The 14,548-nt window shown below is 44.4% G+C and overlaps 1 protein-coding gene and 1 long non-coding RNA gene across 3 annotated transcripts in view; one reads left to right on the plus strand and one right to left on the minus strand.

Annotated features, from left to right (window-relative positions):
- Positions 1–4,792: 4,792 nt before the first annotated feature.
- Positions 4,793–6,145, minus strand: LOC142588216 (uncharacterized). The gene is made up of 2 exons (XR_012829690.1): positions 5,899–6,145; positions 4,793–5,582 (listed from the first exon to the last, which is right to left on the minus strand). It is a non-coding gene; the product is annotated as an uncharacterized LOC142588216 (long non-coding RNA).
- A 160-nt stretch (positions 6,146–6,305) lies between these two features.
- The window catches only part of LOC142588213 (WD repeat and HMG-box DNA-binding protein 1-like), a 41,119-nt gene continuing 32,876 nt past the window's right edge, over positions 6,306–14,548 (plus strand). The window contains exons 1-7 of one of the 2 annotated variants that reach the window (XM_075699754.1): positions 6,306–6,783; positions 6,844–6,955; positions 7,023–7,174; positions 8,725–8,833; positions 10,868–10,968; positions 12,626–12,674; positions 14,405–14,494. In XM_075699754.1, the coding sequence (XP_075555869.1) occupies positions 6,707–6,783; positions 6,844–6,955; positions 7,023–7,174; positions 8,725–8,833; positions 10,868–10,968; positions 12,626–12,674; positions 14,405–14,494 (690 nt within the window). In that variant the 5' untranslated portion in view covers positions 6,306–6,706. The remainder of the gene's footprint in view (positions 6,784–6,843; positions 6,956–7,022; positions 7,175–8,724; positions 8,834–10,867; positions 10,969–12,625; positions 12,675–14,404; positions 14,495–14,548) is intronic. The other variant, XM_075699755.1, reaches the window with a different exon arrangement.

Consider the following 14,548-nt stretch of genomic DNA (forward strand, 5'->3'; position numbering starts at 1 on the left):
CTTCCGTTTTGTCTTGTTCGCACGTCGTGCAATCGCAAGCGCAGACAACGAAAGTATGCCATTTTCTACCGTGTCCCAGCGCGCGATCATGCTCTATGAACCGTTTGTGTATGCCTCAGTATTCGAGTAGCATTGGCTTATACCGCTAGTCAGGTGCTCTCGTGCACAGCGCGCGAAATCGTGTGCTGCGCGAAAGAAGACAAACGCAACAGCTCGCGCGCAGCAAAAAAAGCCAGGGGAAAAAATTGCCCTTGCCCTACCGAAAAATGGGGGTAAGCGCCTGCGTGCACCTGACCTTCAGCACGGTTAAGTAACCCACACGTAACAGTGCCGAACTGTTTCGGCCTTCCGCTCCCTCAGCTCCAGATCTTCTCGTTGCCGTCAGGTTGCCTGGGCTCGGGCGACTCTAACGGCTAGATCGGCGCGCCCGTTTACGGACGAGTTCTCGCCGCCGCTCGTCGAAGGCTGCCAGTTCCTTTGGGGAACACATAACGCGTAGCCGCCACATCCGTTTTCCAAGAATGAACTGAACGGAAACGAAGCCCGCGCAGCGCACGCGATACCCTTTCACTCCCCGGCGGAAGCGAAAAGGCTCCGATTTGTTGCGCGTGTCGCGTGAGCGCGCGCCTATGCAGCTGGAATCCTTGGTAATGACACACGCTCCGGCGCAGCTGTCAACTCATCAAACCGCCCTTTCCCACAGCTGCTCTGCTCAGGGAGCAGCTGGGTTTTTGCGTGACCAGATTGCCACCGAAACTTGCGAGCAAATGCAAGGTTCGCTTGAAAAATGAAGGTGGGGCCCGTGACGTATGCGTTACGCAATCCTCGAGCTCCGGTATGGGAGCCGCCACATTTCGACGGGGGCGAAATGCGAAAACAACCGTGTGCTTAGATTTAGGTTGTGGGGATGCGTGACTCTCACGCCTCCCCTGAGATCGTTTTCCCGCATGGCTCGTCTCCTGCAGGGCGGCTTCGCCCGCCGCGTGGCCTGGCGCCCGCGGCGGTAGGAGTGGTACAAGCGCGGTGCGAGAGATGGCGCGAGCGTCGCGCCGCTGCGGGGTTACTCGGGCGCCGGGAGACAAGGCGCTCGGTCTCTTTTTGGGGTTCGGGAAGCAAGCGGGACGGACATGCCGTCTGCCCGTGCGCCGACTCATGCTTCTGCGAGACCGTCTCGCGTGGCCGCTTTGGACGCCGTCCGCGTGACCGTACACGCGAATGAGCAGGCGTTGGGATCCAGCATGGGGCGAGCATATTCGCTCGCTACCAGGTCGCGGTGAGTCAGACTTCTAGATTTGTCGCGCGCCCATCGGCATGTTTTGTGGATAGCAACTCGGCTAGCAGGCACTGATCTATGAAAGGTGCAATAAATGCCCTTGTGATTGTTTGCACTACTGTGTTGTCGTTCCTTTGTCCCAAGAGCACGGGAGGAGAGACCCCACAAGGTGCACGTTAAAGAACCCCAGGTGGTCCAAATTTCTCGAGTCCCCCACTACGGCGTGCCTCATAATCGGATTGTGGTTCTGGCATGTAAAACCCCATCAATTAACTAAATTAATGGAGCTCCGGTACGGGAGAACGCAGGGAAAGAATTCCGCCAGCGGAGGCTACATGGGGTAAGTGGAGAGAGTGTCTCTCTTGGCAGTGGCCCTCACCTCCTGAAGTTATGGGTTAGCAGCACTGCAATATTAATGAACCACTTTGAAAAATTCTTGTGGTATAACGCTTCCTAAAGGGCACGTAACAACTTCCATCAAATAACTGAAGTTTGCTATGTGGTCTTGTGAGGGGCCCTTTAAGCACATTTAAATAGGAAATGAACATTTTTTTTCAGAGTATTTATGTATACCATCATTAAAGAACTAACTAGTTAAATTTCGTAGAACACTGTTGCGGCGCATTGCAAATACAGCTTCCCGTTTGCTTGCAGCATTGTCCAGTGGACACACAAACACTTGAAATACGAAAGCATTTTGCTACCCCGTTTCCACAATGCAGAAAACACCATAGCAGTTCCATATTGGCTTGCAATTTTCCTAAAGCCATGCGAACTGCCATGTGTTTTCATTAGCACTACCGGTCAGGACGCTGAGAATCTACATTAGCACAAACCTCAGCCATGAAGGAATGACAAACTGCAGATGGCACATTCACTTCCTTCCTTGAAGTTTTGGTCCTTTTATATGGGTCTTTTAAATGTACCATATGTCGGTGCTGGCCCAGGATTTATAATTTGTGTCAGCTGCAGCTGTTTCATATACAGGGTGTCCCAGTTAACTTGGTCCAATACATTAAACATGTCCAAGAGCTCCAGAGAAATAGTACTGACTGCACAGTAGCCGTAGTCGTATGTACTTACGGCCAGTACTTTTTCATGACGAAGTATTAATTTTAATTAGTGAACGTTTTGATTATTGCTTGAATCGCAAACATATCAATTACAAAGTTGTAGGGCACCTCAATTAAACTCCGAATCAAGCATTTGTTTAGTGCTCAGCTTGGCGTCGTTGGTTTTTCCGAGGAAAAAAAAAAAAAAAGCGCGCGAAACATCCAGAATACGAAATAGATAACGCGCTCGCGCGCCGCTACTCAAGCGCCCCCAAGCGAATACCCACGGATACACGGCTTTACTAGCGGCGGCAGCTCGATACAGGGCTTCACGCTATGTGATGGTCGCGGCATCAAGAGAACACGCCGCTGACGCATTGATAAGCCTTGCGGAGCCTTGTGCGATGCGGCGATAAGAGAATGCAGCCGTATATCTTTCAATGGTTGCTTGTGGGCGCTTGAGTAGCGGCGTGCGAGTGCGCATCTATTTTATATTTCGCGAGCTTTTGTTTTTTCTTGGAAGAAAACAAACAGGAGCACTTCAGCATGATGTAAATGCTTGATTCGAAGGTTACTTACGGTGCCCTACAACTTTGTAATTATTATATTTGCGATTCAAGCAATAATTAAAACGTTCACTAATTAAAATCAGTTAACTAATTAATACTTCGTGATGAAAAAATACTGGCTGTAAGTACATATGACTGCCGCTACTATGCAGTCGGTAAGATTTCTCTAGAGCTCTTGGGTTTTTTAAAAATCTTGGTCCAAGTTAACTGGTACACCCTGTACATACGAGCACAGGTTGTGGATTTAGTCTAGGAAGTCAATAGCCTGCATTGCTAACACACAACTTCACCCAAAGGTGACATGGTGATATGGTGTTGTCCCTATATTTGATGAAGGTTACTAGCCAGCTCGGTTGGTAGCAAAGACACTGTTGTGCCTGAAGTATTTATGAGACTCCAGGACTATCCGAGATCAGCAATGGTGATTAAGATAAATAATGATGGTGCATTTTCAGGGAAGTAATGTGTTAATTTTTGATCTCATGTAATTTATCACCATGTGATACATATTCCCCTCATGTATAATGTTTTTACAACTAGAACAACATTTATGTCTTGGAATATGCTCAGTGATTAGGTTACAAACCCTTGTCAGAAAAAAGTACCAGCAGCCTCGTCAAACGAAAGAGTATATTGGGATTGCAACTCATGGTGAAGGTTATTCAGTCATTCCATCAAAATTAGTGCTCCAGTTCATCTTTTTATATTATCCATTATACTGAGAAAATTGTACACATATCCAAGAATCTAGTTAATTTTGTCATTGCCGAAAGGTTTCTGCAGTGATATCTCCAGTGCAAGGGCACCTCTCAAAATACGTGCAACAACTGGCGTACTGTAATAACCAGGTGCATCTTTCCTGGCTTGTTGTGCATTAACTAACCTACAATAAGGCTACTTCTTTTTACCTACACTGGCTACACGAGTGTAGCCAGTGTAGGAACTGGCCATTAGTTAATTTACACCATTTTACACCAATTTTGAAAATTGGTGCAGGAAAAGTGTAGCTGCGCCTACCTACACAAAGTTATCTTTTAAAGCAGAAGTGTCTCATGAAAACTACACTTTCTACACCGCAGTTTTGATGAGTGTAGGCAGCAGACGACTTACAAACAGCCTGGAGCTGTAAAACATGTGGTGAAATTTTGTCTGCGACTGTCGACGCTGTATGTGGCAACGACTGCGAAGGTTCGCTGGAGGGAAGGCAGCAAAGTGCTCAAGTGACCGTGTGTGTCAGAGGAAGGTGAGCTAATCTTCGAAGAATATAAGTTATCATACTCACGGATGGTGCATATTCAGATTTCGCACTGCATTACATGCATAGAGAAGTTGTCGTCACGTGCTGCGAATTTGCAGTGTATTTAGCTGCAGTTTGTCTAGATCTGTTGCAGAAACGAAACTGGTACATTTGCTTTTAGAGCTCAAGCAAGGGCATACACGCAGTGATTGTAGCGAAGTGCGATGTTGGGCCTTTTTCGTCTGCTGATGCAGAAGACAACGTGCAGTCTGCTCTAATTGGCTACAGTCCAGTCAGCCAAGTGCAGCACATGATGTCATAGCCTCTGCCCACCACTACACTCGTCTGTACACAGTGTAGGGGAAAAAAAAAACATAATGTTACTTATGAGAAACTGAGGATATATATATATATATATATATATATATATATATATATATATATATAAATTTTAAAGGCACAAAAACAATTTTATTTCTCCATTATGTTGCTTCTAGGAGAACGCTTTAATAAACTATAGCATCCTTCTGCATTACAGAGGCAGACGACACACTATATTAATGTGCTCATCCGAGTAACTTATGTGGTTTTGCAACACTTATTGGCCCGTATCATTTCCAGCTTTTTTTCCCACGAAGAAGTCACCTCTATAACACTATAAGCCAAGGCTGCATTGACAATTTAATAAAGTGTGGCACATGCAAGACAAAAACAAGAAGGATCACATGGTTTGTGTGCACCAACTAGCGCAACAACCACAGTATAGTACGCATGCACGCAAAGCACCAGCCACACTGGCCATCATTAGTGACGTAACAGTCAAATGATCGCATGACTGTGTTATTGCACAAGCATTGAGCATTGTCAAGCTGACATGATAGTTGGTCGATTAACATGGTGTGAGGCGCAACTGAATAAAACAATGTTCAAACCAAGAGTGCACACTTTTTCATGCCACGAATGAAACCAGCCTGATTTGTGCATGGCGTTATGGCTATTGGTTAGTTTCCTCCACATCAGAGTGAAAAACATTACGCAAAATCGAAACACGTGAACATAAATGAACACCGCGCAGTGATTTAGCTAGCTGTTTGAAGAGACCCAAATGCAAAATTTAGTGGTGGTCACGATGTCGACTACTGCGACAGAGCGCTGTCCCTCTGTTGCTATTTTAATTCGTCGTGTAATACAAGCGTGAACTGTGCAAGGTGGTCTTGAGGGCGCGTCAAACAGCTAGGAGTAACGGCAATCCACGGCACTTTTTTGGCTTTCCGGGCGACTTGAAAAGAAAGGCAGACGCGGCAACGCAGTTTACTTCATCTTGGACGTTGGCCATAGTGCAGTCACCTACTCAACTACCCCAAAGTAACGGAGCACATTCTGTGTGTAGCGAGGCAAGAAGACGTAGGTCGTATAACTTGACATAGCGACGACGGCTACAAGCCCAATATCTGATATCAGGATAAGGAAATGCTGTGCGTAAGTCCATTAAACATATTTTTTGCAGCAGCAAAGCGCAAATACAGCGAAAATGCACGCACGCAGCAGACAGGCCGCGCTACGGAAGAGCGAGCAAAACTGGGAACCATGACCTGCCACGGCCTTCACACACTTATCGCGCGCCGCTCCGATGACGACATCGTATCAGTCTACCGAATCTACATGCAGAATTAGCTGAATTAGATATAGTCGCGCACTGGGTAGGCAGTGTTTCTTTCGTTCAAAAGCAACAGTATTCACTAAAAGGAAAAGAACAGAAAAGGATACTGAATACTCTCTTCTCCCAAGACTCCAACATGTAGAGGGACGTGTGGAGATCGTACATGAAGTAATACCACTTGATCTTCTTGTACAAGCGATTTAAAAACGACTTCATCACGAAGCGATGCGTACCACGGCGTCAGTAACCACCGTTGAACAAAGGTACAAGATTCAACGACTCAAGAAGTACCGCTACGCTGAACACTGCTTTGGGCTACGCTCGTTTCGCCAAGTTCATGTCACTCATATCTGTGTCTGCTCATATGCCACACGATTTCCGCATGCTTGGCTCACATTGGCTTGTGGTAGCCTCGCGACGATAAGGTAGTGTCAAAAGATGGCAACCAAACTTAGCCATCTGCTTTCGGCGCCGGCAATGGACGAAATCATAGCCTTAGAGATCTGAATTTACCATTTTTACAGTAAACAGTTTTTTTTATCTTGCTCAAGTTTTGCGGCAAGATCAAATCTAATGATTCATATTGGACAGTATAAGACTAAAAATTACTTCCATTGCTTGTCAAAAGAAAAAAAAAATGTTAGGTTGCCTTCTCATTTCTTAGCACACAAGCAAATCTCTAAGGCTATGCTTTTACAGGCTGCATGTGGCATGTACCAAAAGTAATCAATGATCCGAAGCAAATGTTAAAAGTTTTTTACGTCACGTCCACTTCCGGTTGTGTGGCTCGTTTGGCGCGCAATCTGTATGGCAATGTGAGCCGCGCTCATACAGATGTTGTTTCGGCATTGAGTGCTGGATTAATTTAAAATACGTTCCGAGAGTACAGATCGTGGTGTACAGATCAAACCAGGTATGCCTCCTGTGGTAAAGCCCACCAGGTTTGCGCACGCCGAGGGGCACACCGATGTTTGCTACGACCCAACCGGCAGGTAAACGTCAGGAAACCGGCGTATGCTCGAAAGACACTTTATAGCGTTACGTTGCTGCAGGTATTTGGTGACATGCGGTTCAGATGGCGAAGTCAGAACGTGGGAGGGCTTCCAAGACGACGAACCCAAGTCTTACTCCGTCGGAGAGTCGGCTCTGGCTGTCGCCTGTGGTGTAAGTATAGCGCTTTCTAAACCCGGCCGCCGCCGACGTCGTCTCACTATTTTGTTGCATTCGGCAGGGCGACACGTTTTTCGTCGCCATCGACAGCTACTGCGTGAAAGCGTTCGAGGTTTCTACCGGGCAGGAGACCAGCGTAGCCGCTCGCTTTCCGTCTGACGTCTACGCAGTTGCCTGCAGTAAGGACGGAAAGACGCTTGTCGCCGGTTCCGGGTAATGCCCCCCCACACATACTTTCGGTTCTGCAACTGCCAGTGATTCTTTGAGGACTTGGATAATTTCAGTCCCATACCTAACCGTGCATTTGCACCATATTATTAGGTGGATACAAACACGCTTTCCCAGACAGCATCTGGATGTCATCCCGAGGACAGAATCCTTAGGAAGGCCACAGATGACTTTCCCCAATATGTTTTCAGTATACATGTGAAATGAAATGCGCAGTTTTCTGTAATAAGTATGTGTGCGTTGCCAGTATATTTTGCGAAGAGCTTTGTGGAATGCTAGTTGCTTGTCTAGAGCACAACGCAGTCTGCACAATCTTTTTTTTTTCTCCATATCGCTTTTGCTTATTCAGTAACACAGACATCACGTCCAAAATATGCATAACTTTCGAGAATGCATGAAATGCTACCTTTGCGTTATACAATCTACCACATGCACACACCTGGAGCTGAAGTTGCAAACACTAAAATATTTTGTTATTTGGCATGATTTGTTAATTTATTGGCTCTAGCTACACAAATCCTGTGTGCAAAATTCCTGTTCTTTTGGCACTAGAAATCATGAAATAGTTGTCTTGAGAACTGACTGTAACGAGGTGGCATTGCCCTCAGAAGAACTTTCGAGAGTGGTTCGACGATGTGTGCCTCCTCTCAGATAGGTGAGAACATCCTCACATAGATGTTTTGTTCTTGATGTACCCAATATGTATTTGGGACGTTCGCATGAAGATGAAGGCATTCTCAGGATGCTCTGTGCTGACTGACTAAACCTGACTAAGTGGCTGAATACAGTGGTTCATGACATTAGTCTCACTTTTCATGCCTTTGGTTGTGACTGTCAATGCTTTGGAGTAGACTACCTAAATGCTCTCAACAGCGGAATAATAGTTCGGGGAGATGAGTGCTGAAAAAGATGCGCACGTAAAGAAGGGGACAATGTGTGCATCTAACTTAGTGCTAATTAATTGCCAACAGTTATGCAAGACCAACTAACCCAATTATAACAGTTCACCCTCCTTAGCTCTTCAAGTGTCATGCCAAAGTCTACTTGGCTGGCCACCGATACGTACTCCTGGCCGTGGCCGAGATGGTGCGGGAATATAAAACATCTGTAGACTGGCTGCACCATCTGCTTAGAAGTTGGGTAAAATATATAATGGGCAGCACGACAACGCTTATCAACTGTCAATATTTCTTGCATATTGTTTTTCGACATGACAGATGAGCACAAAAAGCCTGCAAGTTGTTTCTTTTTTATCTATTTAATTATGCATAAATTATTGTAATTAAAGTCATTAATTAGTACAAGTATTAATTTTTGTTTGAGTATTTAGATGAAATTGTAAGATCTTCAACAACATATTGCAAATGAACAGCATTTGGATTTAAAGCCGGCTAATATGTTACGTGGACCAAAATAGAATTTGTTGCACTTCGGAAAAACACCCTGCGTTCAGTGTTAAGACAGCAGAATGTTTATTTGCAGTTTTTCTCTGGTGCTGGTCGCAAAAGCATGCCTTGTTGTGCCATTTGTTGCAGGGACTTCACGTTAAAGGTGGTGGACGTTTTATCTGGAACCAGTCAGTTGCTGACGGGTCACACTGCACCTGTGCTTTGCTGCTGTTTAGACCCCCGTGCGGAATTTATCGTGAGTGGTTGTATACCTTGAGTTCTGGTCGTCTTGAACCCGAAGTCAAAAATGAGTTAGCAGGGCGTCAGAGTTAACTGCAATTTCTTTCACAAAAGTTCTGCGAGATATGAAAGAGAACACACAAACAATGCAGGAGCAGACTATAGCAACTTGTCAACGATTAAGGATAGATCAGGGAAAGAAGAGAAAAGTAAAACAAAGGTATGAAACAAAGGAAAAGCTTCCACAGATACATACTAAATCTAATACAGTTGCTCATGTCCTGGAATTTTTTTTAAAATTAAGGTAAATGTATTGACCACGTTTGTGCATACAGTTGTACGTAGCTGGTAGGGATAGGAATGAAGGCTGCACATGAGTGTACTTACGCTGCATAATTTATGGTTGAAACTGTGCAATCTCATGTTCGACATACGGCACTGGAGTTTTTTGTCTGCCATCCCTTTCCCCTCAATAAAGAGCCGAATAAAATTTATTTCGTTTATTTATATCATTTTCAGCAGCTTGTCTTAGCCCGACTTCTCAGGTTCACAGTGGTGGCTTAAAAAATGACAAAAGTATGTGTATTTTGCAGTATGCAGGTAACAAAAAAAAAAAAAAAGAAAGGACAAATATTAAGGCAAGTAACAAAACCAGCATGTTCAGTGAAGCACACTTGGTATAAACAGCCTTTATGTAATTTGTGCAATCTTTTCCTAGTAGGCCTGACTTGACGAACATTCTCCGTAAACAATAACTTAAGATTTAAAATTAGTAGTTTGTGCATACTCATACAGAATGTACCAGTTTTCATAGTGCAGAGATGAGAGAGACCGTGCTTTGGAATAGCTGTGCCGTGCGTATATGTGTCATTTTTTGCAATTCCAAAAGATTGAGATGATTTCAAGCCTAAGTTGACTCCTGATTCGAAATGTTGGTGGCATTGCTTGTGCAAGGCTGCATGCCTTTGTATAAATTTGTATAAATTTGAACATTGGCTGATAAAATACTGAATATACTTGATAAATATACATTGACTGTTCTGGTTAAACTACTTGCTTGTTCTTCAAGTTTTGCACGGAGGTGACATTTAATGATGTAGTTTTATACCTCAGTGGGATGTGCTGCTTGCCTGTTGCATTCAAAACCAGAGATTCACAATTTATGCGGTTACCTTACATAACCAAACAAAACAAACCTGTGGTGGCTAAATCGTACTGGTTTGTAGTGCTGTCAGTCAGAGAACACAAAAAAATGCACTCCTACATGAAGTGCTACTTTCAACTAATTTATTTTAGGCTTGTATGCCTTACATTTTCTGCTTTGTGTGTGTGCGTGCATGCATGTGTGTGTGCGCGCGCGCGCAGAAGCTGAACCCCTGTGAAAACAGCACCTCCAAAATTGGATGCCAATACTTAGGGGGAAGAAAGAAATAAAAAAATCATTTATGTATGGCCCCCTCTTCGAAGCATTGTTATCTGTGCAGCATGTTATCTAAGTGTGGCATCTGAAATACAGTGCTTATATGAATATCCTATAGCACGTTGGGCTTCTGTCCTTTCATAGGTCATATTTTAGTCAGTCAGAGAGGATGGAAGCTCGTCGACATCATGAAACTTGTGTACCAGTCGCTTTTGCTTTGTCCTGTCGCACATTGCTTCTGTGCATATGCGATTGTACTACATAAATGACTTTTTGTAAGTGGCATCTGCCATCTGGGTGCCACTGTGAGAATTTCAGTATTGTGCATAAAAACGCTTCACTTCATACGTACTGTAAACATTTTTGGCCATCTTTCATTGCATTTGCGCCACCAGAAATGTACACGGGCAGCATTGGCTGCGACATTTTGTTTGTGTACTGTGTCAGAACCCTGGCAGTTTCCTTTAGCTGCTCAACCATATGTGCGGTGCAGCAGCTGTGCATACATTCAAGGACAGCATCACTGTTGAACAGCATGTGGTATTTGTTATGCGCAACATTGTAAACACGAAGATGTGTTGCTTTTCTAGTTGTTTGCATTTGTGCTCTTGTACCGTGGCCCTTGTGCAGGCTTCTTCAAGCTGCGATGGCACTGCTAGAGTCTGGAAGCTGTCGGACCAGAGCTGTGTCAGGACGTGGCATGCGATCCTGCCAAAGAGCAATGATTTTAGGTATGCGTTGTTCATAGCAGGGCTCAACTGGGGGTTCTACTGTGCTGCCACCTTCTGCAGAGTTTGATACATTCCAACTTTGATATAACATAATTGCAGTGAAGTAAGTCTACAATGCTTTTTCGCCAGTATCAGCTTTTACCGAACATGAGGTCATAACAAGTAATAGATATAGGGAAGGTATTTTGATCTGAGATACGACTTCATTATAGTGAAGTTCGACTGTACTAGGCGTAGCATGCGTAACCTCTTCATTTGACAACATGCGCAAAGAGAGTGCGATGCTACTTGTGTTTGTTTATTCCAGCCAGTAGCGACAAAATAAAGTAATGTTAAATGATTTGGAATGTATGTGGCGCCCTCTGCTAATGAAAAGCGATGCAGTCTTCCTGTATGTGCTTTTTTTCTGTCTGTGACTGCTTTCGCTGAATCATTGCTTGCATTATTGGATTATTCCTCGTGTGACATGTGCATGCTGTATTGGAAACATTACGAACATTATCGTTGACGGCAAAATGGGCCCGTTGTTAGCAGATACTATGCTATAGCACTTTCTCAAACCAATACCGGCATGACTGGCTGCTCTGGAATGTGTGAAGGTGCATGCATCTACAGCGACTGATCTCGAGCGGTGCGTTTATTCAGTGATCACCGGCAGTGCTTGCTCCTATCATTCACGATTGAAAAAGAGTTTGCTTCTCAGTAATCTTTTTGGGAAGTGTTTCAGCTCACATGTCGTCATTACTCCACGGAAAAGAAAATCGAGGATGTTGGTGCACCGAACACTGCCGTTTTTGGGAGGGTCACTATCGTGGTTGACGGGAAGCTTGGCACGTTTCTGCCGCAGCTGCTGATGGGTGTCCCTTCCTGTGTTGGAGTGCCCTGTGCTGATCACTAACTTACACATCTGCTCTCAATGCAAAACAAGGAAGTGTTCACGCTAATAAGTTGAATTCGTAGAGAAACATATATAGGTCTGAAATATATACCAATGGTTGTTTGTAATTTTCGGGTGAAGGGACTGAGAGGGCAAAAGGACCTAATAGAACTTCCTAGAGGTTTTCAGTCTGACATACTGAATTAAGTTTGCTGGGTTAGGAGCAAAATGGTAGTCTACTATACTGTAGTAGTCCACTTAAGAGGGATAGCCCACTTGTCACCCTTTCAGGCATTTCTAACAGCATTCCGAACTTCCAGCACCCGTAAATGCATTTCATAAATTATATAATGCCTCAGTATGCACAAAAAGTAGTAGTACTATGGACAGGACTTGTTTCTTTAATTTAAACTTGTGGAAAAATGCCTTCTTCATAAAACTGGAAAGAAAGTGCCCTTATTTGTATACATACTAGCAAAATAATGCCAGAAGTTTTCAGAAAGCACGGACAGTGCAGGTTCCACCACCATGTGTACCAAAGAGGTCTTTAGGAGTGTTAGCAGGCATCTTCAGGTTTACTATTATTTGCTTAGCACAAGAGCTTACTAGAAGTGCCACCAAAATGCAATTTATGACCTGTTTGCCAACTGTGAGATAGTGGTACAAATGCTATTGGCATGCAGCAGCCTCATTCCACCTCGCTCGAAGCGTGTGTTGAGATCCCCATATGTTACTGCTACTTCTTGGTTAAAGCTAAATCGAATTCCTTTATGTGTGCAGGGTCTCCAAGGTGCTTGGCCGTCTGGCTTGGTCCCCATCAGGAGACAAGGTGGCGCTTCCTGTTATTGACATGTTCACATGCAGTGGTTAACCCTCTAAAGGGACACTAAAGGCAGAGATGAGGTCAACGTGGACTGTTAAAATACCAGTCGAGAAACCTTGCAGTGCTTGTTTCGTACCAAGAAAAGCTTTCTTCATATTCCATCTCTTTGTGTTGTCTGTTTCCCATCACGCGCAATAAGTGTCACTCCTTAATAATGAACTATTTAGGCCTGCAAGATGTTCTGCTATACTATAGTTCAGCAATAGGTTTGTTGCCTGCGGGCAATACCAGGCAGAACACTGAAAGCGAGCTTTGCCCCTCGTCACCTGTGACGTCTTGTGAAACTCATACAGGCAGTTCTCGTTAGATATGAAACCGATGCGTACATTGCATTTCCGCAACATTCACTGTATGATATTGCTGCAGCTAGAAATATTGTCATTTTTTTTTTCCTTTGAGTGCGACTTAAAAAAAAAAAGCGAGTCAGGCACCACCGGACTCCGTCTTTGTGCTCTGCTCCTGCTCTGATCGAACAAATGATGCCTGCTGCCTATTAATCGCTGTTGGCTGAAGACATTTAGCCAAAAACTTTGTACTCAACATGAAACTCAGCTGGAAATTTTTTTATTATTATTGTTCTTATTATTACCTGTAGGCGACACTCATCCATAAGGGTTTAAGGTGCTGGGGTGCTGCGTAGATGTCTTCTAACCTAAGAAAGCGTCGTCAAGCACTTGTGTAGGCTTTGTTCACGTAGCCAAGTGTGCTCTTGCAGTGGGGATTCATCATGTCTGACCGCACACCGTCGTTGGCCAAGGGCAATTGTAAATAGTGAATTGTGGATGCAAGCGGTTGCGCTGTCTTTCTAGGGTCAGTGTTCTTTAGGCCAGTGTAGAGCGAAACATTGTAGGCCCAGTTTTTTATTTTGAGGCATTTGAGAACTTAGTAGGCCTTGGGTTCAGTTAGGCCATTGCACCTTTGCCACTGCCCGCTGTATCGCGATGCTGAATGCTTCTGGAACATATTTGGTATTGGCAATTAATTTTGCTGTCATTGTGTGATCGTAATGTGACCATGAATGTAATCCAAGAAATGATTTGATGACTTGGAATGTGCAGAAAATGATGTAGCCATTAGAATGCAAACTGACCCACATGTAGTGCAGGTGTAGAATGCTTAAGGGCAGCTTGCAAAGCACTGCAGCAGGGTTTTCAGTTAAGATAGTTTGGTCAGACATGCTGATTCCTTCAGCGTGGTATGAATTATGAGACGAAAAGTGCGATGTAGATGAGTGGTATCCAATTACAATACTGTCTTATGTACTTGAACAGCAACAGCTCTGAAAAAAACATGCATTCGAACGCATACATTCAAATGTAGATTTAAAACCTCTCAAAAAAGGTAATCTAAGATATATATTGACGGTCTTCAGCATTACCTCTGGCTATGAACTCATTTACATCAGCAGCAATGGGCTGTCAACGAAGTGCAGCTTTGAAAGAAATATTGAGCCACAAACAGGAGTGGTAGTGTTCCAACTCCATCCTCAATTGGAGGACCTCAGCTGTAACCTCCGAGCTAAACTTTAATGTCAGGAGTTGTGATTCCGACTCATGGCTTTTTTCCTGTCACACATGGGCTGTTATTTCTCTCGGCATCCCAAAGTTCTGGCGTTGTACTTTCACCGAGACTGCTCGTCACAGTTTGGTAACTAGTGTGTGCCTCGCCTTGTGCAGTTGGCTCTGCCTGTGTGGTCAGAGGTGCGGGTGGTTCCGCGAGGTTCCTGGGACCAGGTGGAGATGCTGGCGCATGATTCAATTCAGGAGGTGAGTGTGGGCTGCCCCCACCCTTTACTTTTGAGGTGCTTGAACATGTGTGCA

The sequence above is a fragment of the Dermacentor variabilis genome, chromosome 7, assembly GCF_050947875.1.
Source record: "Dermacentor variabilis isolate Ectoservices chromosome 7, ASM5094787v1, whole genome shotgun sequence".
Taxonomy (NCBI): domain Eukaryota; kingdom Metazoa; phylum Arthropoda; class Arachnida; order Ixodida; family Ixodidae; genus Dermacentor; species Dermacentor variabilis.